The 23,203-nt window shown below is 26.2% G+C and overlaps 12 protein-coding genes across 12 annotated transcripts; 5 read left to right on the top strand and 7 right to left on the bottom strand. All coding sequences in view use genetic code 12, as the record gives it.

Annotated features, from left to right (window-relative positions):
* Positions 1-18: 18 nt before the first annotated feature.
* Positions 19-999, bottom strand: KGF55_001611 (uncharacterized protein; the record flags this gene model as incomplete). Its single annotated transcript, XM_051756205.1, has 1 exon — positions 19-999. One exon carries the CDS (start codon positions 997-999, stop codon positions 19-21), a length of 981 nt encoding a protein of 326 aa, XP_051615921.1.
* An 836-nt stretch (positions 1,000-1,835) lies between these two features.
* KGF55_001610 (uncharacterized protein) lies at positions 1,836-2,081 on the bottom strand (the record flags this gene model as incomplete). The annotated part of the gene is made up of 1 exon (XM_051756204.1): positions 1,836-2,081. One exon carries the CDS (start codon positions 2,079-2,081, stop codon positions 1,836-1,838), a length of 246 nt encoding a protein of 81 aa, XP_051615920.1.
* Positions 2,082-2,939: 858 nt separating this feature from the next.
* Positions 2,940-5,075, bottom strand: ATM1 (ATP-binding cassette Fe/S cluster precursor transporter; the record flags this gene model as incomplete). The annotated part of the gene is made up of 1 exon (XM_051756203.1): positions 2,940-5,075. One exon carries the CDS (start codon positions 5,073-5,075, stop codon positions 2,940-2,942), a length of 2,136 nt encoding a protein of 711 aa, XP_051615919.1.
* A 390-nt stretch (positions 5,076-5,465) lies between these two features.
* KGF55_001608 (pyridoxal-phosphate-dependent aminotransferase family protein) lies at positions 5,466-6,719 on the bottom strand (the record flags this gene model as incomplete). The annotated part of the gene is made up of 1 exon (XM_051756202.1): positions 5,466-6,719. One exon carries the CDS (start codon positions 6,717-6,719, stop codon positions 5,466-5,468), a length of 1,254 nt encoding a protein of 417 aa, XP_051615918.1.
* Positions 6,720-7,891: 1,172 nt separating this feature from the next.
* Positions 7,892-9,193, top strand: KGF55_001607 (uncharacterized protein; the record flags this gene model as incomplete). The annotated part of the gene is made up of 1 exon (XM_051756201.1): positions 7,892-9,193. One exon carries the CDS (start codon positions 7,892-7,894, stop codon positions 9,191-9,193), a length of 1,302 nt encoding a protein of 433 aa, XP_051615917.1.
* A 276-nt stretch (positions 9,194-9,469) lies between these two features.
* Positions 9,470-10,009, top strand: KGF55_001606 (uncharacterized protein; the record flags this gene model as incomplete). Its single annotated transcript, XM_051756199.1, has 1 exon — positions 9,470-10,009. The coding sequence occupies one exon, from the start codon at positions 9,470-9,472 to the stop codon at positions 10,007-10,009; it is 540 nt and encodes a 179-aa protein (XP_051615916.1).
* Positions 10,010-10,072: 63 nt separating this feature from the next.
* On the bottom strand, positions 10,073-11,824 carry KGF55_001605 (uncharacterized protein; the record flags this gene model as incomplete). The annotated part of the gene is made up of 1 exon (XM_051756198.1): positions 10,073-11,824. The coding sequence occupies one exon, from the start codon at positions 11,822-11,824 to the stop codon at positions 10,073-10,075; it is 1,752 nt and encodes a 583-aa protein (XP_051615915.1).
* Positions 11,825-11,960: 136 nt separating this feature from the next.
* On the top strand, positions 11,961-13,022 carry RAV2 (Rav2p; the record flags this gene model as incomplete). The annotated part of the gene is made up of 1 exon (XM_051756197.1): positions 11,961-13,022. One exon carries the CDS (start codon positions 11,961-11,963, stop codon positions 13,020-13,022), a length of 1,062 nt encoding a protein of 353 aa, XP_051615914.1.
* A 101-nt stretch (positions 13,023-13,123) lies between these two features.
* On the bottom strand, positions 13,124-16,594 carry STE23 (metalloendopeptidase; the record flags this gene model as incomplete). Its single annotated transcript, XM_051756196.1, has 1 exon — positions 13,124-16,594. The coding sequence occupies one exon, from the start codon at positions 16,592-16,594 to the stop codon at positions 13,124-13,126; it is 3,471 nt and encodes a 1,156-aa protein (XP_051615913.1).
* Positions 16,595-17,094: 500 nt separating this feature from the next.
* On the top strand, positions 17,095-17,589 carry KGF55_001602 (uncharacterized protein; the record flags this gene model as incomplete). Its single annotated transcript, XM_051756195.1, has 1 exon — positions 17,095-17,589. The coding sequence occupies one exon, from the start codon at positions 17,095-17,097 to the stop codon at positions 17,587-17,589; it is 495 nt and encodes a 164-aa protein (XP_051615912.1).
* A 633-nt stretch (positions 17,590-18,222) lies between these two features.
* On the top strand, positions 18,223-18,438 carry KGF55_001601 (uncharacterized protein; the record flags this gene model as incomplete). The annotated part of the gene is made up of 1 exon (XM_051756194.1): positions 18,223-18,438. One exon carries the CDS (start codon positions 18,223-18,225, stop codon positions 18,436-18,438), a length of 216 nt encoding a protein of 71 aa, XP_051615911.1.
* Positions 18,439-19,054: 616 nt separating this feature from the next.
* KGF55_001600 (uncharacterized protein) lies at positions 19,055-20,944 on the bottom strand (the record flags this gene model as incomplete). The annotated part of the gene is made up of 1 exon (XM_051756193.1): positions 19,055-20,944. The coding sequence occupies one exon, from the start codon at positions 20,942-20,944 to the stop codon at positions 19,055-19,057; it is 1,890 nt and encodes a 629-aa protein (XP_051615910.1).
* Positions 20,945-23,203: the final 2,259 nt, after the last annotated feature.

Below are 23,203 nucleotides of genomic sequence, written 5' to 3'. Positions count from 1 at the left end.
AACCTATATACTAAATCATCAATATTCTTGATATTTTTCAAGTGGGAAAGGTTTAAAATTTTTTGTATTATCATTAATTTTAAAATCATCTTGAGCAAAATCATTTTTACTATCTTCTTCTTCTTCTTCTTGATTCAAATATTTCTCATTACTGTTGTCATTCAAAGATTCAAATTCTTGATTATTATCATTCTGAGAATCAGATTGTTTATTCAATTCAATTCCTAAATCAGTAACATCTTCTTCTTCTTCATCAATTTCCAAATTTCCATTTTCTTTAAATTGATCATCATCATTAAAATGTTGATGACTCATTAAATTATTTTTATAAGAATATGATCTACTAAAATTAATTAATCTTTCAGAAGGTGAAAATCCAGAATTATCAAAATTAAATTTTGAATTTCCTGAATTTGTACCTGAACCACTTCCTGAACCAGAATCAAGGAAAGTAGAATTTGATTTAAATGAATTTAAAGAACTTGTATTTGAAAAAGTTCTTTTTAATAATAAATTATTTTTATCACTGCTATTACTACTTAATGTATTATTTATTGAAATTTTATTTATATTATCAATACTTAATTCTTGATTAATTGGAATAAATTGAGGTGTCACTGTACCCAAGTCTTTAATTTCAACAATTTCTATTAAATTTTCATTATTTATTTCATATTTTGTATTGTATAAAATGGTATATAAAACAATTGAAAACATTATAAATACAAATATTATTGATATTATATTTATATAAATATTATCAATTGAACTTAATGAAGAAGTTATTGTAAAAATTGAATCATCATCAATTGTATTTGTTGAATTTAGTAGTAATGTATCTGTTGATTCTATTAATTTTGGTTTTGAATATTCTATTAGTAATTGTTGTTCTTGCTTAAAATGTTGATAATTATGAATAGGTAGTAATATTATATTTTTTAATTGATCAATCATAATGGTTAAACTTAACCGTAGTAGTTCTATTACAGACTCTGACATTATTGCTTTATCAATTCTATGCTTGCAAGTTCTTAGTGATGCTAAAGCTGGTAAATGATACTTGAATGATTAAGGTTAAAGTTTTGTGAGAGTATTTTGTTATTGTGAATGTTTTGAGTTTGAGTTTCATGTAGTTTATATACAGGATTGTTCTATATACATTGAAGAATATAGAGATGAATTTTAACAAGCAATAACTTCAACGATGGATAATAGTTCAATTATAACATACGAAGACATATTGAGAAATATTAGATTTAATAACTTCATACAAATCACAGACATTTTTAGCCATTCAACTTTTATTGTTATTTAATGATCATTACCACTGGATAAACACTTACAGGTTATTTTAGAGAATTTATAAACATATATTCAATATATTCCTAGAAAATATTCAGCTCTCTGTCCGTAAAGAAATATATGCAATTATTTGGCTATGTTCCGATTGAACTCTTTGGAACAAAACCTAGCACGCGAAGATACATTTCGAAATATTGATTACCAGAGCCGTTCCATTTGTAGTTCCGATCCACGACTGCCTTAATTTAAGAATTGTTGACCATTATTATCACATTTTGTAAACCATGAATCTTAAAACGGCTCGTAGTTGTTGCTTACCTCAACGAGTCGCCTTTACTTTACCTCCAAAATCCGTTTTTGCTTCGCAACTTTAAATCCTTTTATTAAAACAATATTGATGATAACATCTGAAAATTTGAACGTATATTTTTGAAAAAGAAAGTGGTTCACATCACCACAAACTGAAGAACAATTCCCCAATCTCTCAGGTAGCAAGCTTAAAGTGTCCCTTCTACTATTCCCAGTTTCAAATATCAAGTACTTTTAATCAACTCCTTAACATCATTCAATTCATTTTTCAAATTATTTAAATCCAGATTCAATAATGGGATATTTACAACTGCATATATAGCCGTTATAGTTAACGAAGGGAATAATAATATTAACGATGTAATTAATGATTTAAATTTTTTTTTTAAATTTTCAACTTGTAATTCTGTAATTGGTTTAGTGTCTTCATTTAGGAATATATCATCTGTGTCTTCTTTTCTGTTGTTCATTTTGATGTTATCTGTTGTTTTGAGTGTTAGCAATGTTGATAAGTATTAAATTTTCCCCCTGTGTTTTTTTTTTTGAGCCTCATTAAAAATGTCGAACCTTGACTTACGAAATATTAGATCATTGGTTGATAGGACTGGTGTTTGAATGAAGGTCTATTGAGCTTAGGTTTGATTCACCTTTCAGTTATCCAAAATCATAGTAAACATCAAAATGTGGGGACAAATTGTAGTACAATATATGTAAAACTTCTCTAACTTCGATTTAATTATGAATTCTTATTTCTTACTTTCAAAATTATTCTTGATCTCTTTTAATTCTTTAGTTAATTTGAAAATTTCTTTTCTTATCAGTATCAGTTTGATAATTGGATATATCAATATCACTGTTAGTATACAATAAACTATAATTGAAATTTTATTCCATTTATCAATACTTTTATTTAAATTTTCGTATGTTTTTGAAAGGTTTGGTTCTACGATATTCATTTGTGCAATCTTTTTCGTTGAAGTGGTTAATGGTTCTGTCGAATGTGAGTCCATTGTTGTTTTGTGAGATTACTTGATCCTGACGGTATGTTGAAACTGCCAAGTATTATCAAGTCTATGAGATAAGGAGTTAGTTTCAACTGTCAAAAATAATACACAAAATCTCAATACATTACTCCGTAATTATCTAAAACCCTTTGAATCAAATGGGTTAGACTAAGTATAAAATCTACCTCCATACTCAGCACAGAACCGAAGGTTCAGACCAAATTCTAAAATCCAATTCTACTAAGAAAGAGCTGAATCAAGAATCTACTAAAACTGAGATCTCAATTGTCTATAAAATGTATATTTTTTAAAAAACTTCAAAACCTACTTAGATTTATCACTACCTTCTTCATCTAATTTATCCAATTTTTCTTCATCTTCTTCTAAGTTCTCTTGAATATTCCATAATTGTGAATATAATGATTCAGGATTACTTAATAAAGTTAAATGATTACCTTGTTCTTGAACATGACCTTTATTTAATACTATAATTTTATCAGAATCCGATATAGTTCTTAATCTATGAGCTATTGAAATATTTGTATTTTGAGATTGTTTAAAAGTTTGTTTTATTGTTTTTAATAATGATTGTTCTGTATGAGTATCTAATGCTGATGTTGCTTCATCAAAAAATGTTATTGGTGCATTTTTTAATAATAATCTTGCAATTGCTAATCTTTGTTTTTCACCTCCTGATATCATTAATCCTCTTTCTCCAACTATTGTTTCTTTACCTTCAGGTAATTCTTTAATTAATTGATCTAATTTAACTTGTTTTATAACATCATCAATTTGTTGATTTGTTGAATTTAAATCACCATATCTAATATTTTCTATAATTGTATCATTAAATAATGGAGTTTCCTGTGGTACAACACCAATTTTAGATCTTAAACTTTCTAAAGAAACTTTTGTTATATCTTGTCCATCAATTAAAATTTTGCCTTGTTGAACATCATAAAATCTAAATACTAATCTTAATATAGTTGATTTCCCACTTCCTGATGGACCAACTATTGCAACTTTTTCTCCAGCTGGAATTGTAAAACTTGCATTTTTTAAAATAGGACGATCTGGATGATAACCAAAAGTAACATTTTCAAATTTAATTTCTCCAGGTTTTGAAGAATTTAACTTTAATTGTGGAGCATCTTTAATTTCTGTAATTTTTATTGGAACATTTTGTAATTGAAATAAATTTTCCATATCTAATAAACTTTGTTTTAATTCTCGATAAACTGAACCTAAAAAATTTAAAGGAACACTTAATTGAAAAACTAATTGATTAATCAACACTAAATCTCCCACAGTTAATCCACCAGATATAACACCTTGACATCCCATATACATCATTGCAGTTAAAGCCAGTGTAAATATGAAATTTTGTCCAGCATTTAAATAAGCTAAACTTGTAGCTACTTTAACAGAAGCATTTTGATATTTTGTTAAAGCATCATTATATTTTTTACTTTGAAAACCTTCATTATTAAATATTTTAACAGATTCATAATTTATTAATGAATCTAATGCAACAGTTGCTGCTTCATTATCTGCATTATTAGCTTGTCTTCTAAATTTTGTTCTCCATGCTGTTGTTTTTATTGTAAAAATCAGATATGCTAACATAGTTGTAAAAGTCATTGCAGCAAATGGTAAACCATAATTATAACTTAAAATTCCACAAACAATACTAATTTCAAAAGTTATTGGAATAATATGAAAAACCATAGCAGATAAAACATAACTTATCCCCTTTGTACCTCTATCAATAGCTCTTGTTAATCCACCAGTTTGTTGAGATAAATGAAATTGTAAATCCATATTTAATAATCTATTAAAAGTATTTGAAGCAACTCTTTTAATTGCAGTTTGAGCAACACTTGCAAATATGGCATTTCTTAATTCTCCAAATAAAACTGCTCCAAATCTTGCTCCTCCATAAGCTAAAATTAATGATCCAATTACTGTTGTTAATAATCCTACATCTTGACTCCAATCAATATTCATTTTATCTATAATTTGTTTAAAAATGAAAGGAACTTGAACTGTTAAAATTTTTGATCCAATTAATAATGAAATAGCTAAAAGAACTCTAAACTTAAAATTTGGATTATTTTTTGGCCATATAGTTTTAAATAATGAACGTAACATGAATAATTCTGATGTTGAAACTTTTCTACCAAATAACGTATGAGCAGAATCTGATGAATTAGGTGAAGGTTTCGACTGTCCTGGTTTTACATCTTTAGGTTTTAACTCCCCAGTATCTTTTGGGACATCCGTTGGTCCAAGTTTTGGAAAATTTTTCAAATCATTTGATTTCAAACATGGTCTGGAATATGATAAACTTCGATTTACCTTAATATATGATGGAAATAGTCGAAGATTGCTAGTCTTATATATTGGTTTGAATTTTGTTAATGGCCGTATTAGTCTTATACCATTACGTTGTAAAAACATGGAGACATTGAACAATTGAAGTTGATCTAATGGTTCATTGATTTAACCACTTTAAATCTTTTTGAAAAATTTATGATTCTTAATTTTTTATGTGGCTTTTTTTTAACATTACAAGATCAAGAGAATTTAACTTTATGGCGAATGATTTAAACAGCTTAATACTAAGTCAATTGGATTATAACTATCAAACACTCAATTGATCAATTCCCGTTGATCGAGCTTAATGATCTAATCGAGTCATATCTCCGAGATTTGACTCCTCGGTAAAGGTTCCGATACTCGCGTATTGAATACAAGTTCTACTAGCTAAAAGATCTCAGTTCAAAAAATATAAATAGTTTATTAATGTTCATTAGTGTTACTTACAAATTACTATCTTCGCTCCAAAGCTCATGCTTCCAATTCTTTCAAAGATGATTCTAAAGCTTTTTCAAATTCATCTATATGGCCAGCATAAACTGAATAACCCATATGACCAACTCTAAAATATTTACCAACTAATTTTTTATGTATACCACCAGCTACAGTAAATCCTTTTTCACCTAATTTTTTCAATAAATCAGGTCCATTAATATTTTCTGGAAAATAAACTGCAGTTAAACCGTGAGCTGCAACAGTTGAATCAACAGGTAAAATTTTTAAACCTAAATCTTTTAATTTAGATTTAAATTCATCAGATTGTTTTGCATGAGTTTCAAATCTTTTATCTAATGGTTCATCAAATATTTCTTCTAATGAAGTTTTTAAAGCAGTAATAGTTTGAACAGCAGGTGTAGCAAAATAAGCACCTGAACCACTTTCATAAGCTTTCATAATTGGATCCCATCTTTTTATACTTGCAAAAAATGTTGTTTCTTTTTCTTTATTTAAAGCTTTTGCTAATGCTCTTTCACTAACATAAAAAATTGATAATCCAGCTGGTACACCAATAGCTTTTTGAGAAGCAGTTAAAACAAAATCTAATCCCCATTTATCAAATTCTAAATTTTCAACTCCAACTGAACAAACACCATCAACAATAATTAAAGTTTCAGGTGATACTTCTTTAACAATTTTACTTATAGCTTCAACAGGACTAACAACTGAAGTTGAAGTATCAACATGAGTAATAGTTATAGCAGTATATTTTTCTTTTTTCAATTGTTCCTTTATTTTATCTAATGGTACAACATCACCAATTTCAGCAGTTAATACATCAACATCAGCTCCATAAATTTTTAAACATTCAGCAAAAGAATCTGAAAAAAATCCAGTAGATAAAACTAATACTTTATCACCTGGTTCAATAATATTAGTAGCTGCAACATCCCAACCTAAAGTACCTGATCCACTTAATACAAAACCTTGAGTATTTGGATCTTCAGATTTAAATAATTTTCTTAAAGTTTGTAAAACATATTTAAAAGTATATATAAAATCTGGTGAAGTATGAGCTTGTGAAGGAGTAGCCATTGATGCTAAAACATCATCACTAAATTCAATTGGACCTGGAATTAAAGTTAACCTATGTTCAGGTTGTTTATATTTGAATGGTGGAGACATTTTTATAATTGCTGAACTATTAAATAATCTTAAATTATATAAACGTTGAAATGGTTTTGAAATTCGATTAAACTTATTCAATTGAGTTAAATTCTTTAACATAAAACTTCAATAAAGAAAGTGCAATTGAAAAGAGATAGTCTATTTTAAAAGGAAAAGAAGTTAAAAATGGTGAAATTATGCAAATTTTTGGATGAAAAATTAAAAAGCCGTTGAACAATATAAATGTTACACAAAAACAAATATGGTTGATAAGATTACAATGTTAATAAATGATGTAGGTAAATAAATCAAGATTATGCTAGATTCTCCATAAACGCCATATGAAGTACCATTTTAGGTTCACAACTTCTAACTTTTGACTGTTTTTGCAGTTTTTTATTCAGGCACAATCGTTATTTACTTTTCATAATTGCAATTGATATGGTGATTATGCGCTAAGCTACCAAGTTCACTCCACATTTTCCTCGGAAATGGCCATCCTTAGAAACCACTCTTTGTGTCATCAACAGCCCGTTAACATTTGTTTGACTGATTGATTGACTGTTTGATCTGTAATTCTGAACGAATGTCAAGTATAGGAAGGAAATCCATGCTTTTCAGGAATATATGATAGTTAGCACACTTCATCTTGCATTTAAATCACTTGTTAAATCTTAAATACCCCATCTGGCCAAATCTTAGAATATCCTTCATTTTTATTTAATTACTAGATCAACAATAATTATTTCGATCTCTAGATTAAATTATCTAGGAAAAAACAACATCTTCATATAAATAACAGAAAAGACACCATACATTATTCTAATAAATTTCTTAGTCATTAATAAAAAAAACTTCCTTCAATTTATGAAGCTTATTTTAGGGGATCTAAACCACTCTTTTTTTTGCAATCTTTCTAAATTTTGGAAGTTATAACTTCATTAATATTCCATATACTAATCGACAAATAATGTAATCAAAAAATTTATATCTCAACATTTCATATACTCTGATGTTATTGCAATTGAATTAATCAAAAAAAAAGTGTTTCATTAGTTATTCATTTTACTGAAATCATCTACGTTGTTCCAACAAATAACTCTCCACCTTGACTATAAGAGCTTCTGGAAATGAAGCTAAATTTGAATCAGTGTTGGAACTTTGCATTAATAATTTTAAAATTTATTTATCAATATAGATGCTTCATAGATTTCAATTTAATATTGGATAAAATGGTATATAAAATATTTCATCCAACAAATAAATATACTCAATTAGTTATTCCAATTTATATGAATAAATGTGCTCCAAAAATTGAATTAGCTTCTCATTTAACAAAATCTGAATCAGAATTTAATTTACCACGATCAGAATGTCAACTTGATTCAGAATCAACAATAAAAGCAAATACTCCAGAACCTATTTCGAGTTCAGTTGCAGAACCAGTACCACCCACTATCCCAATTCCAGCTCCAGTGGTACTTAAAAATGATCCAACAAAAATCACAACGTCAGAGCCAGAAATAACACCAATATCAGCAAAACCTCCAGATCCGCCAAATTTAAATTCAAAATCAGCCCCAGCTGCTTTACCAACTTTAACAACTTTTCCAGCTTTTTCAACTTTACAAATTTCACCACCAAAAGCTATCCCTCCCGTTGTACCTGTAGTTGCCCCAGCTCCTATCCCATCCATCAAAAAGGATTTAGTTCAAATTCCTGAAGATCATTTAACAAGTAGTGATGCTGATAGTGTTGATTCCGAAGTAAAAGAATTAATAAAAGGACGTGAAAGCTTAACTTTTGGACCTGATGTTTATCCCACAAATGAATCCAACAAACAACAACAAACAACTGGAAGTACAACTAGTGAAGAATCAAATTTAGCATCATCAACTATGCTGTCAACAGCTTCAAGTTTAAATCATGTTCATACAGCACATCATCTACATCAACCTCCAAATACTCCAGCAGCAATGTCAAAATTAACAGATCAATTTGGAAATGTTTATATATTACATCCTAATGGTTTTGTAACTCCCATTAGACCTATTTCTGGACATATTGGAGGTTCTGGATATACAAGTTCTTTAAACCAACTGCAACAACTTCATCAACAACAATCATTTATTCGACAAGTTCATAATAATTCTCAACAACAAATGATAGTTCCACCTCAAACATCAATGTCAATGTCTAATTTCACACCAGTACCAATGATGATGTATCCAAATAGTTCAAGTGCATCAATGGCAGCAGTTACATCATTATCATCAGGTACAAATCCTTATCGTAAAAAATTTCAAAAATATAAGAATTTAAAACTGTATAAATCTTCATCAAATTCATCATCATCAAACTTACATCAATTTCAAAATTCTATATTAAATTTAGCTCAATTTAGTGGTGATTTAGATTTAGGAACTTCAAATAGATTTGGTGAATTAGATTCTACTTCTATAATAATAAACCTGAGTAGTGCTAATACTAGTTCAAGGTCAAGTTATAGAAGTAGTTTAAGATCAAGTTTAAGATTTTCTTCTTCAAGAAGTACTAAATCTCCTCCTGTTTCAAAAGAAGATGATATAAAATGATTTGAAGATATTTTTTGGTTGATTTGTAGATACACCATTTCTTTATTTAAATCCAAAATTAATTTATTAGTCTCATTTTAAATAAAATATTCGATTTCGATTGTTCATTGTAATTCTGTTTGTAGTATGTGATGAGATCATGATGGATCTCGTTGAAGAATTGATAATGTGAAACATCATCTTTCTTAAGATTTAGTAACTTTTTCTCTCTTGATATTAAAGCGTGTTTCATAATTTAAATAATTCAAAAGTCTCTGACATTTACATGTTCATCATATGGATCAACCATCTAAATCTACTGTTGATAATGATATCACATCTACGATCAATAAAATAATAGACCTGATAAAATCAAATTCAAAAAAGGATATAAAAATCATTAAAATTGATAAAGATCATTCAATAAAGAAATCAATAGATAAAATATTAAATCAATTATCTAAATCACCAGTAGTAGTTACTGGATATGCAAATAGTATTCAAAAATTAATATCAATAGTTGAAATAGTTAAACAAAAGCAAAAAGAATCTAAAAAAGTGATACATCAATACAATCTACTACAACAATATAAAACAACTTTTAATCCATACAAAAAATCAAAACATTTTAATGGTGTTGAAATAATTGATTTATCATCTCAATTAAAAGAAAAAACAACTAATGATATAACTAAAGAAATAGTTAAATTAAATAAAGAAGCAGAAGTTGAAATAAAAGGTGAAAAAGAATATAAATTACCTGTCTTGTTGGTTCTACTATCTACAAATGATGATATAAAATCTTATTTAAATGAAGATTGGACTATACAACAATAATACAAGATTAATTTACATACTATTACACTATTTCTTCTATCTATTTATCTATTATCTCTCTATTTAGTAATCACACTCTTCTTCCTCTTCATCATCTTCTTCCTCACTTGTGTACCATTCTTTTGGTTCAGATCGTAAATCATCATAAAGTAAATTTATTTCTTCTTCAACAACAATCAACTCTTCATCTGAATCTAGTTCATCATCATCTGAATCTTCATCATCATTACTATCAAATTCATTAATTCTATCATCATTTTCTTCATCAACTTGTATAATAAAAGTATCATCATCATCTTCAAAATATAAATCATCAATATCAGTTTCAATTAAATCTTCTTGAGCTCTTTTTCTTTCAACTTTTTCAATGAATTTATCTAATTCATCATCTATTTCTTCTGGTATATATTCTTCATCATAATCTTCTAAATTTATATTGTTTTTATCAAATGGTTTTAAACCATCTGAAAATGACCAAAAATGGGAAAATTCACCTCTATACCAAGCTACTAAATTAGATCCAATTAATAAAGATGGTACTATATATAATAATGCGGGTTGACCAACTTTAAAAGTATATAATGCAAGTAATGTTAATATAATTCCCACTGAATAACTTATTAAACTTGTTATAAAATAAGGTTTTGGATAAGGAGTTAAATGATGAAAAGATTCTTTATTTTTTTCATAATAATTAGCAACATCATATCTTAAAGATAAACTACAAAATAATCCAGGAATAATAATATCACCTAATCCTAAAATTGAATGACCAACATCAAAAATTTTTGGAATATATAATTTCATTGGTATATCAATTTTTGTTGCAACTGTCATCATAATTTCAGTACCAAATACAAAATAAATATCATAAATAAATAATCCAGTTAATAATACATGAGCTAATTTAAAATTTGTTAATTTAAATTGTTGAAATCCTGAAATAACATAAGTAAAAGCAATAAAATTACTCCAAATCCATGAATTATAATTTTTATTAAAAAAATAAGTAATTGCAATTGAAGCAGGTAATATAATGAAAATTTTAAAATCAAATATCCAATCACTATCAAATTTATCAACATTTAAAATATCACTTTCTTTAAAAATTGTGATTTTTTCATCTTTTAGGTACTGATCAAATTTAACCTCTTGTTCTAAAGCAGCTTCTTCAGTTATATCTTTTTCTTTCTTTTCTTCATCTTCATCATCAATATTTTCTATTTTACCCAATGGATATACATCCTTATCCTTAACAACAACTAATCTATATCTTTCAAAAACAACCCTTGAATCTTTTCCAAATAAATGAGTTACTTTTCTAACAATCATAGTAATTAAACTTGAAAAAGTAAAAGAAGCATTAATTGGAGTTATAAGTATAATATACCATTTCAATATAGATTCAATACTTATTTTATTTTTTAAACAATAATATAACCCACCTAATACGCCACCAGCCATAAAAGGAAACATCAAAACTTGTTTCATTGATAATTCTTGTTGTAAATTTAATTCTAAATCAGTTTTATTCATTATAAAATATTTACAATTATCCATATCAGTTGGATCAAAATTTGAATTAGTTGCCATATCTAATCTTGGATCTTCTGCATTTTTAGGTTTTGATATAGTTGAATATGATCCTATAATTATTAAAGTTAATGATGTTATTAATATTATTGAAGTTGTTGATAATAATTCATGTAATATTTTTGATCCAGTAGTTGTTAAAGATTCAATTGAAGTTGTGGAATTAGATGTTATGTTGTTTGTTACATTGGAGAGTAGTAACCCTGCATCTGTCCCATTCATTTTGGTGTTAAGCTGTTCAAGACGTGTTGAAATCTGAATCAAATTGTTTAATAGAATTTGGTGATCTTTAAATTTCATTCTCTCTTACATCATCAATATCAAAAACCACGTTAAAAATGATAATCACAGACTAAGAATGACTTCATCAATTGCTAATACAAACCTATTCAATAATCTAGTAAATCAAATACAACAAGATTCAAATGATAAAGAATTACATTGGTTAGTTTCATCAATTATAATACCAGAATTTCAACAAATTATAGAAACTTTAAAAGTTGTATCAAATTTAATATTATATAATTCACCTCAACATCCAAATGTTGAAATGGGAATTGAAAGAGGACCAAGTATAAAATTACCATTAACTTCTACTACTTCAAATTCTAATTTAAATGGTATAATTATTAGAGATGGTTTATACATATTAAAATTTAATGCTGTTATAAAAGATCATTATTTGAACAAGTATTTCAACAAGCTTAACCTCAAAAAACCAATATTGCTAAATCAACTAGTTAATTGTAAAAATTCAATAGATGATTCAATAGAATTGTTAAATCAATTACGTACATTAAATGATACATTAAACAAAGAAAAACATTTATCATCAGAAAATCATAAATCATATCATAAACAACTAATAATATCATTTGAAAACCTATTAAATAAAATCCAATTAGCAAAAACAAATTTACAATTACCCATAGATCCATCAATAATATTTCCCCAAAATATAATTGATCCAACAGCATTTGAACCAATTTTACCAAAATTAATATCTATAGATTTTTATATAAATCAAGCTGAAATTTGTATTGATTTAAAAAATTTGAATCAAATTACTGAAAAACCATGGAGTGAAATTCATAATGGGAAATCTTATGTTGATTTAATGAGAGATGAAATAAAAAATAATAATAATAGCCAATCAAATGATTCAGGTAATTCAACTCCTTCCACCACTGAGAGTAATCATGAATCAAAAAGATTTTTTAACTTATTTAAATCAAATAAACAATTTGATAAAAATGATTATATAACAAGATGTATAACATACAATAATATGGTTGTTATGATAAATTCAAAAATTGAAGTTAGTTCAGAAGATCCAATTTTAGTAAGTTGTTTTACAAAATTAGATAGTATTGAATATTTAATTAATAATTTTTTATATAGTTTAAATAATTTAATTTAATTTATATAATTAATATATTTTATACAATGTACTTTTTCTTCTAGAAGTCTATGTCATAATCTATGTAATATATAGTTGCTTTATAAGTATACATATCTATTTTATAAATGTGATTGTTCATAAAAAAATTTAGATAATGGAGTAACAGGAATAGGTTTTTCACCTAATTTATGATTTGATTTAAATTCATCAATTGATTGAATTAATTTACCAGTTGGATATATTGAAGGAGTTAATTGATTTATTGAAATCTTGATATCTTTAAAAATTTGATCTTTATCAACTTTTGAATCAATAGATTTAATTTTTTCAGTATATTTCTCAACTATTTCATCAACATCAGTATACTCTTTTACCAAAGAATCAATAAATTCATGATCAATTTTAAAATCATTATGATAAGCATAATTATTTAAAGCCAAGCCAATTCTTTTAGATTCAGGAATTTCATTTTGTATTTGAGAATTTAAATAAATTATAAGTTTTGAAGTTTCACCAGATTCATTTTTAATATAATCATTAAAAAAATTAATAAATTCAGTTTTAGTAATTTTTTCAATTAATTTAACATGTTTTAATTTAAAATCAAAATCATAATATCCATCAGTTATTGAATTCCATATCTTGTTTGTTTCTTCATTTAAATGTTTTAATTTAATTAATTTTAAATCAATTAATGAAGTTTTAAACTTGTTGAATTCTTCATCTGTTAATTCATTATTAATATATTCACCAAACTTGTTTAAAAATTCATCAATTCTATATTCCAAATAGTTACAAGATTTTTCTGATTGAATTAATATTCTAAAACCTAATGAAGTTCGACCTTTTTTTAAACCTGAAAATACAACATAACCTAATTGTTCTTTTGTTCTTAATCTATCAAAACATGGTTCACGTATAATAATAGATAATAAATCAATAAATACTCTTAATTTTAAATCATTTTTATTTGAAATTTGTAAATAATATTCAATACATGAATTTACATTTTTATCATCTTTTAATTCAACTTCATATCTAAGATTTTCATTAGGTGACAAAATGTGGTTAGATAAATGGAAAACTGATTCATCATATTCATTCATCATTGGCTTGATAGAATCAACATGTTTTGAAATTAAATTTTTAATTTCTGTTGCATTTGAAATATCAAAATTTCCATGAATTAAAACTTCTCCAAATATTCCAGATTTCCAAATATCTTCCTTAATAAATTTTTCAATTTCTTCAAATTTTAAATTTTCTAATATTTTAATCTTTGCATCATAATCATAAACTTTTTCATTCACAAGATTTAAATGATATGAACCAATTTGATAATAAGGTACTTGATATCCAAAATTTTTAAATTCCTTGAGTAATTTAAATTTTAATGATTCAAATCTTTTGTGGTCTGGTTTAAAATTAAAAAATTTTTCCAATACTTGTTTTAATAAAATTGATAATTTATGATTATATCCACTCACATTTATTGCAAATCCATCTCTCCAACAATTCATATTTACTCTTAACCCCACCAATGAAGCATAATAAGTAATTTGATTTAATCGATCATCTAACATTTCTATAAACATTGAAGATTTTGTTGATGATATTACATCAGTATTTGAATTTGGTAAATGGAAAATTATTTCAATTGATCCCTTGGGGATTTCAAATTGATCATCTTGTTTATACCATACATTTAATTTATTATCATGATTTATTAAATGAGGTGATATTTGAGGTTTTGGTTGTTTTTTCTTTGAAATTTCGAAATTTGTTGGAATAAATTCATTTGATTTTGGATAATGTAATAATGGATTAAGTTTTGGAGAATTAATGGATTGTAATAAATCCTTAGGGATGTCTTCAATTACATATTCTGTACCATACCATGGTTCTTTTTGAGTTAAATTAGTTAAAGTAGGAGAAACTAAAGTTAATCTAAAATTATTAGGATTTAAAAGTGAACCAAATTTTTTAATTTCTATTGGATCAAATTTTTGAACAACAGTTGAATTTAAAATATGATTTGGTGGAATAAAAGAATCAAATTTATAAAGAGAATTACTCATTTTGGAAACAGTTGAAGAAACATCTGATTTTTGTTTAAATTTAAAATTAATTTCTGAAATATTTTTAATTTCTTCCCATATCCATTTTTGAGGTTCATCCAACAAGATAAAATTTAAATATTGAAAAGTTACCTCCACAGTTTTTTCCCAATTTTTTAAACCTAATGGAGTTAATTGAAATTCAATCATATAAATTGAATTACCTTGACAAACATTCATATTTCCTGAAGATAATTCAGTTACCCAATTTTGTAATTTTAAATAATTTAATATTGAACCTTCACTTTCATGACCTAATAAATGACTAAAATAACTTTGAGGTTTACTATCCCATTTATTTTCTAAATCATCTGGTATCATAAATGAAATTTCTAATTGATGTAAATTTTTAACAGGTTTTGCTTTTATTAATTTTAATAAATTTTTTGAATCATATACTAATTCATTTTGATAATTTGGTCTTGTTAAATTTTTATTCGGTATAGAAGAAAATTTTTCAATTGCCCAAGTTGATAAAGTATCTAAATCTTCTTTTCCTAATATAACTAAACTCATAATATTTGATGAATAACTTTCATTATAAAATTTCAACAAGGTATCTCTTACATTTACACCCTTTGATTCAGGTAAATCATGTAATGTATAATAATTACCAGTTGAAAATCCATTATAAGGATGATTTAAATTACTATTTAATTTATCTAATTGATATAATCTCCAATTATCATTTTGTAAATTTTTTTTATTTTCAGAATCAACTGCATTAATTTCTCTATTTTCACAAGTTTTACTAAATAATGGTGATATAAAAAATTGTGAAAATCTATCTAATGCTCCTTCTAAATAATTTGAACTTATTTGAAAATAATAATTTGTATGTTCAGAAGATGTATAAGCATTTGAATTTCCAGAATGTTTTGATAAATAATTTGAATATTCATTTTCCTTTGGGTATTTTGAAGTTCCCATAAATAAAAGATGTTCACAAAAATGAGCTAATCCTGATATTTCATAAATTTTATCATTAAATGAACCAACATTAACATCTAATGAAGCAGCAGATTTATCAGCTCCAGGATCATTTATAACTAAAACTTTTAAATCATTTGAATTTAATTTGAAAAATCTATAATTTCTATCATCATTTATTGGTTTTGATATAATTGAATCATCTGCTAATATTGTATATTGATTTTGTAAATCAGACATTCTATTAGTGATGGTGGTGTTGGTGGATGTAGTAGTAGTAGTAGTAGTTGTTGAATTATTTTCTGAATTTATAAATAAAAATTGTTGTGGCTGATGTTGTAGATCTGGTTGCAACTGTGGTTGTTGTTTCTCGTGTTGATTATAATGAGATGATGAAGTTGATTGTAATCTTTTAGATGAAGTTGATAAAGTATGAAATAGTTGATTCTTATTAAAAGATTGTTTTATAATTGATGAAGTTAATGATGATGATGATAATAAAATGAAATTATAATAATATTTATAATTAAAACATAAAGACATTAACAATATAAACCCAAACAACAAGAACAAGAACAAGAACAATAATAATATTAAGTTTCTTTTAATTAATGAATACACTTTGTACTGTTATTATTTAATTGAGTTAATAAATTTTACAACTTTAATGGTTTTTTGATTGAAGTTGTATTTAGTTAATTTAAAGAAAAGAAAAGAGAGATAAGTAAAGTAAGATACATAATATTAAATGATTTACATTAATAAATCAGTAACTTTAATGGTTATCGTTCGATCACTTGATAGCTAACTACGCTTATTATTTCTTTTAATGGAAAACTTTAATGTAGAAGAAGAAGACAACGTTAACTTTTTCTTTTCTTTTTGAAATTTTAAGATTTACCGTTTCATGTCGTGACATTGTTTTAAAAGACACTAAAACATGAAATGGTTTGGAACTGATATTAAAAAACAAGACACACGAAATGAAATTGACGACAATGGGTGTCACAAAAAACAAAGTTAAAACATTTATTTATAAGACAATGCTTTTTCTAGAAAAAAAGGAGTTGATTCAAATAGTCTCCTGGATTTTTCACACCAACTATAATATATTAATTGAAAGACATATTCATTCAATTGTTTTATTTGACACTATAAACAATAAATTACCTTATATAAAATCTTTAGCAGCAAAAGAAGGATGTCATTTATCATCTTTTTCATTTGGTGGTAGATTTTTATTTTTATTTGATTTATGTCCCATTATTCCAACTCATAGAATTAATGATTTAAAACTAGGTAAAAATCTTATAACTATTGAGGATAATTTTGGATTTTCTAAAAAATTAAGAAAATACTCATTATCTAAAATCAAATTAATAGATGATGATACAGGTGAAAAATTTTCAGATAATTCTCAAGATATATTACCTTTAAATTTTGATGAAAATAGAAAATATCCTGTTTTATTTTCATTTACGGTGGACCTGGTTCACAACAAGTTACAAAAAAATGGAGTATTGGTTTTAATTCATTAGTTGCTACTGAATTAAATGCCATTATTGTTACTTTTGATGGTAGAGGAACTGGATCTAATAATTAAAATTATTATAAATTAGGTTTTAAGTATAAAGATTTTCCTTAAAATAAATTAGGTAAGTATGAAGCCGCAGATGTTATCTCTGTTGGTACAATTTGGTCCAAAAAATCATATGTTGATCCAGATAGAATACCAGTTAGGGGTTGGTCTTATAGTGAAGTTCTATTTTTTAAACTTTAGAAAGTTTGATTCCGTGTCAATTCTGGAGTTGCAATAGCTCCAGTTACAAAATGGAGATTATATGATTCATTACATACCGAAAAGATATTTAAATAAACCTCAAAATAATATAAGCAGTCAAAATTGGATTGATAATATTGTGGTAGCTTTTACATTTTATTTGCAGTCAAGGCTCTGGAGTTGGAAAGATCATTATGAAACTTGAAACATTATGAAACTTGAAAGATCATTATGAAACTTTTTCAAATAAAATGTCAAAGTTACCACAAAATAATCAATCCGACTCCAGAGCTTTGATTGCATATGGCTCATGATGTCAATGTAGTATAGGTAAAAAAAACACCAGAATGTTATAAAATTGATTCAATAAATAATATAACTAAGTTTAATCATGTTAAAAATTTTTTATGGATCAGAAGATGATAATGTTTATTTACAACATTTATTGCAATTAATTGATGGATTTATTTTATGGGAAATTGAAAATTTTGAATTTATGATTTTCCCGTATTCAAACCATGCCATGAATTATCATAATGATAATAAAATTGTATTTGATAGAATTTTAAATTCTTTAAAAAAATCTTTTAATTGTGAATTTGTATAATTTTTATTTGAAAAATGTATTATTATCATTATTAGAATTAAGTTGATTTTAAATCTAATTCATATAATGTATGCAAGTCTACTTGCTTATGGTCAAACAAGTTCTGATAAAGCTTATACAATTAAGGAAGATCAAGCACAATCAGGACTAATACCATGATTGATAAAATGATATGTCAAAGCTAAAAAAAAATCATCATGAATTAAAATTTTCAATTATGGACATATATAATGAAACAGTAAAAGACTTATTAAATTCATACAGAACCAAACTAAATGTGAAACTTGAGAACATCCATAAATTGGGCCATTGTTTGAAAATTTAGAAGAAATAACAATTAAAAATTATAATCACTTTTTACAACTATTGAGTTTTAGGAATTTAAAAAGATCAAAAGCAATAATATCAATGAATGATCAAAGTTCAAGATCTTATGTTACTAAAATTTAACATCAAAACAAATAATATTTTGAAAATAATAGTGCTATTAAGGATTATGATGATAATGGAAGTATTGGAGTAATGAAGAATAATATCAAATACCAAAGTGGTCGATTTGGCTGGATCCGATAGAGGAACAAAAACTAAATTATTTGGTCCAAAGCTGCAGCAATAATTAACAAATTCTCCTTTTTTTATAATTAGACTTCAAAAACGAATGTATTTCAACTCCATTAATAATCTCAAAAATCACTTCGGTCTCATAATTTGTTAAAATTGCATCAATATGGGGATCAACATAAAACAATGAATTAATTAATTGAATTGCACCTTCTGGTGTGCGTTCTGGTGTTACTTTTTTCAATTTTAAATCTTTTAAATGAATACAATTATCTAAAACTAAACAACTTAAATCTTCAATTTTATTATTTGATAAATTCAAATGTGTTAAACCTGATGGGAAGTTTTGAGAACTCAACATTGAGAAAGTTACTTGATTATTTTCTAAATCCAATTTCTTTAAATTACTAAACCTAGAAAAATTTCCTTGAATGGTTTCTAATTTTAAAGTGTTGATTATCAATTCCTTTGATGCATTGTGAAGTTTATTAAGATCCAATGATTTGACCTCTAAATTTATCATTTTCAAATTGGTCAAATTTTCACATTTAAATGATACTTGAAAAGACGAAATGTATTCATAATCCATTGGCTTTGAGCTTTTCAAAATTAAGTTTTGCAAATTGGGTGAATTGAAAACATAATTAGAACGTACATGTTCTTCCAAATTAGTTAAAAGGTTCAATGGGTCAAGTCGGTCATGTTTAGGGCCGCAATCTGAGCAATAATTGTCAGACATATCTAACACCATCAAAGATTTTAATTGATTCAAATTTGATTTTAAAAAACCATAACATAGGTCATTATTGATTAACTTAATCCGCTTCAGCTCAGGAAAATGAAGATAACCTTCAGCTGGAACCCAGCAATTTGTAATGATGATTTCGGACATTTTCCTTGGTAAACCGTCTAAAACCTCGGCTAAGTCAAGACTTCCAATTCCATTTAATTTCAAACAGTTGAGCTTGTTCAGAAGCTGAATATTTCCTATTTCTAGGGTCTTCATAATATCGCAAATCCTTAAATTCTTCAAATTTGGAGGGAACCTAAAGTCAGCGTCGATACGAATCCGCAGGCCAAAGTCTGAAAAGTTCAAAAAATTAAATTGTTCTTCTTCGAATACTTCGTCTGTTCTTTGAGGATGAAAATTGCTGATGATATTCAAATTTTCCAATGAATCGGGAAACAGGGTAATAACTAGGCCAAAAAGTTCAGGACAGCAAGATATATGAAGTAATTTTAGATTTTTATACTTGGATAAATCACCTAAAGTTCTAGAACCACAGGAATAAACTCTTAAATTTTTCAAAGATAGTGGTGGGAGCTGAAGAGCATCGAATGAAATCATATCGCGGAGGTTTTTGCAATCAAATGACTCGAGATGATGTAAATCACTTATATCCAACTTAATTTTATGACCTTTATCTAATGTTAATTCCTTCAAAGATTTTGGAAATTGAATTGGAAATATGTTGAAATGAGATATTGTCAATGATTGTAAAAAGGTACTTTCAATAAAATTTAGGAATGATTTGATTTCATTGTTTTTGAAATTCCCAACAAAATGTTCTAAATATTGATCCAAATGTAAACCTACTATGTAAACTTTATTCAGAATCGAGAAAAGATCAGTAAATGAAGTACCTTCTAAGATCTTGACTTCATAATTGACTGATTTGAAATTTGGTTCATTTATTAGTTGATTGATTTGTTTTACATTCCCAATTATTAACGAAGGTATGAACTTGAACAGTTGAAAAAGCCCTTTTAATGTTTCAATTGACTTATTTTGATCATCATTTATTTCAAATTTTGGATATTTCCTTTCTAAAGCAATATGTTGTAAACCTGGAATATATATTAAGTTTTTGATTATAGATATATCTTGGATGTTACTGAAAATTAGTGATAATATTTCCTTGGGTAGTTTGAGAAATATCTCCATTTAAATGGTGAGTTTTGATTATCTTGATTGGAAGTGGTGTTTAATTTTGGTTGCCACTTTTTTAAAAAATCAAAATTACTGGACGTGATATTCTGGCTACCATATGGTGTTTCAAATCCGTTTCGTCTAATTTTGTCCTTAAATATTATTTGACATTTAGCTAGTATGACTTCCAATTATTTGCATAGTTTTTAGTGGTCAGACACTAATAAGGTTTTGTATCCTTGTTTGAATCTGGGTTTACATTTGCTTGGAGTCCCATGTGAAGATAACTTAAAATTTGTTTTGAATTTGAAAATCTCCTTCCAAAGATCGTATTGCTTGCATTGTCAAACTCTTTAAGGAAGAAATACTTTCAAAACTTGGATCTCCTGATTGAATTAACATTTTAAAAGAACACAAAATTCCTGACTAAATGCCAAACATCTTTGCCGTGGTTCAAACCTCTCACAAATATTGACGAATTGGTTTTTCACTTTGTTATTTGTTTTCATGTGAAAGACTAACTCGTAGAATTGTATTTCTCGATGGATGATACTGAATTTACGATATAATATAGTTGCTTGATGCTACAGTCGAGTGGCACAAGTTATAAAATTTTTATGTTTTTTTTTTCTAAAAATCAATTATTGAAGTTGGCTCTAATATACTTCAGTTTGCGGTCCGAACTAGAAATTTTATTCAAATATTTCTTAGTCCACAGCACAATTAGACCCAATTCTTGGAAGAATTTTCGATCTGGCACAATGACTCAAAAATAAATTCATTCAACAACTTAAAAGAAAATGTTATAGCATCATAAGAGTTAGAAATATATGACAATAATATACCTTTAATCATTTATGCTGTCGCTGGTTATTTATGTCAACCTGGAATTCTCAAGAATAAAATACAACATATTCGTATTACATCACACAAACTAAATGAACACATTATGTAATACGAACAAGTTGTACTTTATTCTTTAGAAAACCAGGTTGACTTGATAACAATGTATTGATCAAGCATTGGGTTGAGTAGGTATTTGCTTCCCAGAATTAGTTTTTAATAATTATGTATATAACGCTGTGTACTTTGTGTGTACTTTGAGACATTTGGTATGAATATAGAATAAAAATTTAAAAAATGATCTAGGCTATCTTAATTCAGTAGAATTTTCAAGTAACTTCCATGATTTAATAGCCATTAAACTTCCCATATTTAGGTGAGGTCTTCCTATCTTTGATCTTATATCAGTTTGCTTATACTTATAATTTTTTTTGTTTAACTTTGGATCAATTGAATCAACTATTAATTGAATTTAACAATTAGATATTGAATAATCCGAAATGCTATGACTCTATATGAATTTGGTAAGTGTCTACTTGAACGCATCATATAATATCCAAACATCAATCTCATTATATTGAACCTGTTCATCAGTCTTTGAGTGTCAAAATAAAAGCAGTTCAGAATTTTCAAGCCAAGACCTTTGATCAATTGTTAATTTCTCTTTTAGGTTTCTGGAAGCAACACACTTTTCAATTTTCAAAAGTCTTTATATGAATTAGAATTTGAATCCAATATTTGTATTGTGGATTTACAAAGCCATGGTGATTGGTCCAAAATCCTTCCATTACCACAAAAATGAGACATCCCAAATTTTTTAATTTCATCTAATTTTAAATCAATTATATAAGCAACAGAAGAACCTTTTTCGGTTTCTTCACAATTCCCATTTTTCACTTTATACGGTGGTATCTTCACTCTAAAAGGTGTTCTTTTGTTTTCATACGCAAGATCAATATAATGAATAGTTCCCGGACAAGTTGTTATTGTTGGAAATTTACTAGATACCAAAAATAGTATTAATACGATACTGATTATGAATTGAATCTCTCTAAACATTAGGTTTGTTTATTAGGTTTAAATGATTAGTGGGGTATGAACTATAATTTTTCAATTGTCAAAAATAAATTATGACAATATGCTTAGGAATCCTACATACAATTGTAATTATATAGATCTAGTGTATATATTAGTTATTTGAATGTATGTCGAAAAACCAAAAAAAAAATATGACAACCAATTCATGTCACAAACATAATGTATTTTAAAACTGTAAACACGACATTAAATTTTTTGATGAGACAAAAACCTGTATATAAAATAAAAGTAGTGTATTATAATACAAGAGGGTAGTGTATTCTGTTACTAATCTAATTAATCTAATACATAGATTAATCTGATAACAAATTTAATTCATTATACATATTACAT

Source organism: Candida pseudojiufengensis (genome assembly GCF_024610245.1).
Source record: "Candida pseudojiufengensis strain CBS 10847 chromosome Unknown scaffold9, whole genome shotgun sequence".
NCBI classification, from domain to species: Eukaryota; Fungi; Ascomycota; class Pichiomycetes; order Serinales; family Debaryomycetaceae; genus Lodderomyces; species Lodderomyces pseudojiufengensis.
Note: the sequence above shows the minus strand (reverse complement) of the source record. Positions and strands in the feature narration are given on the sequence as shown.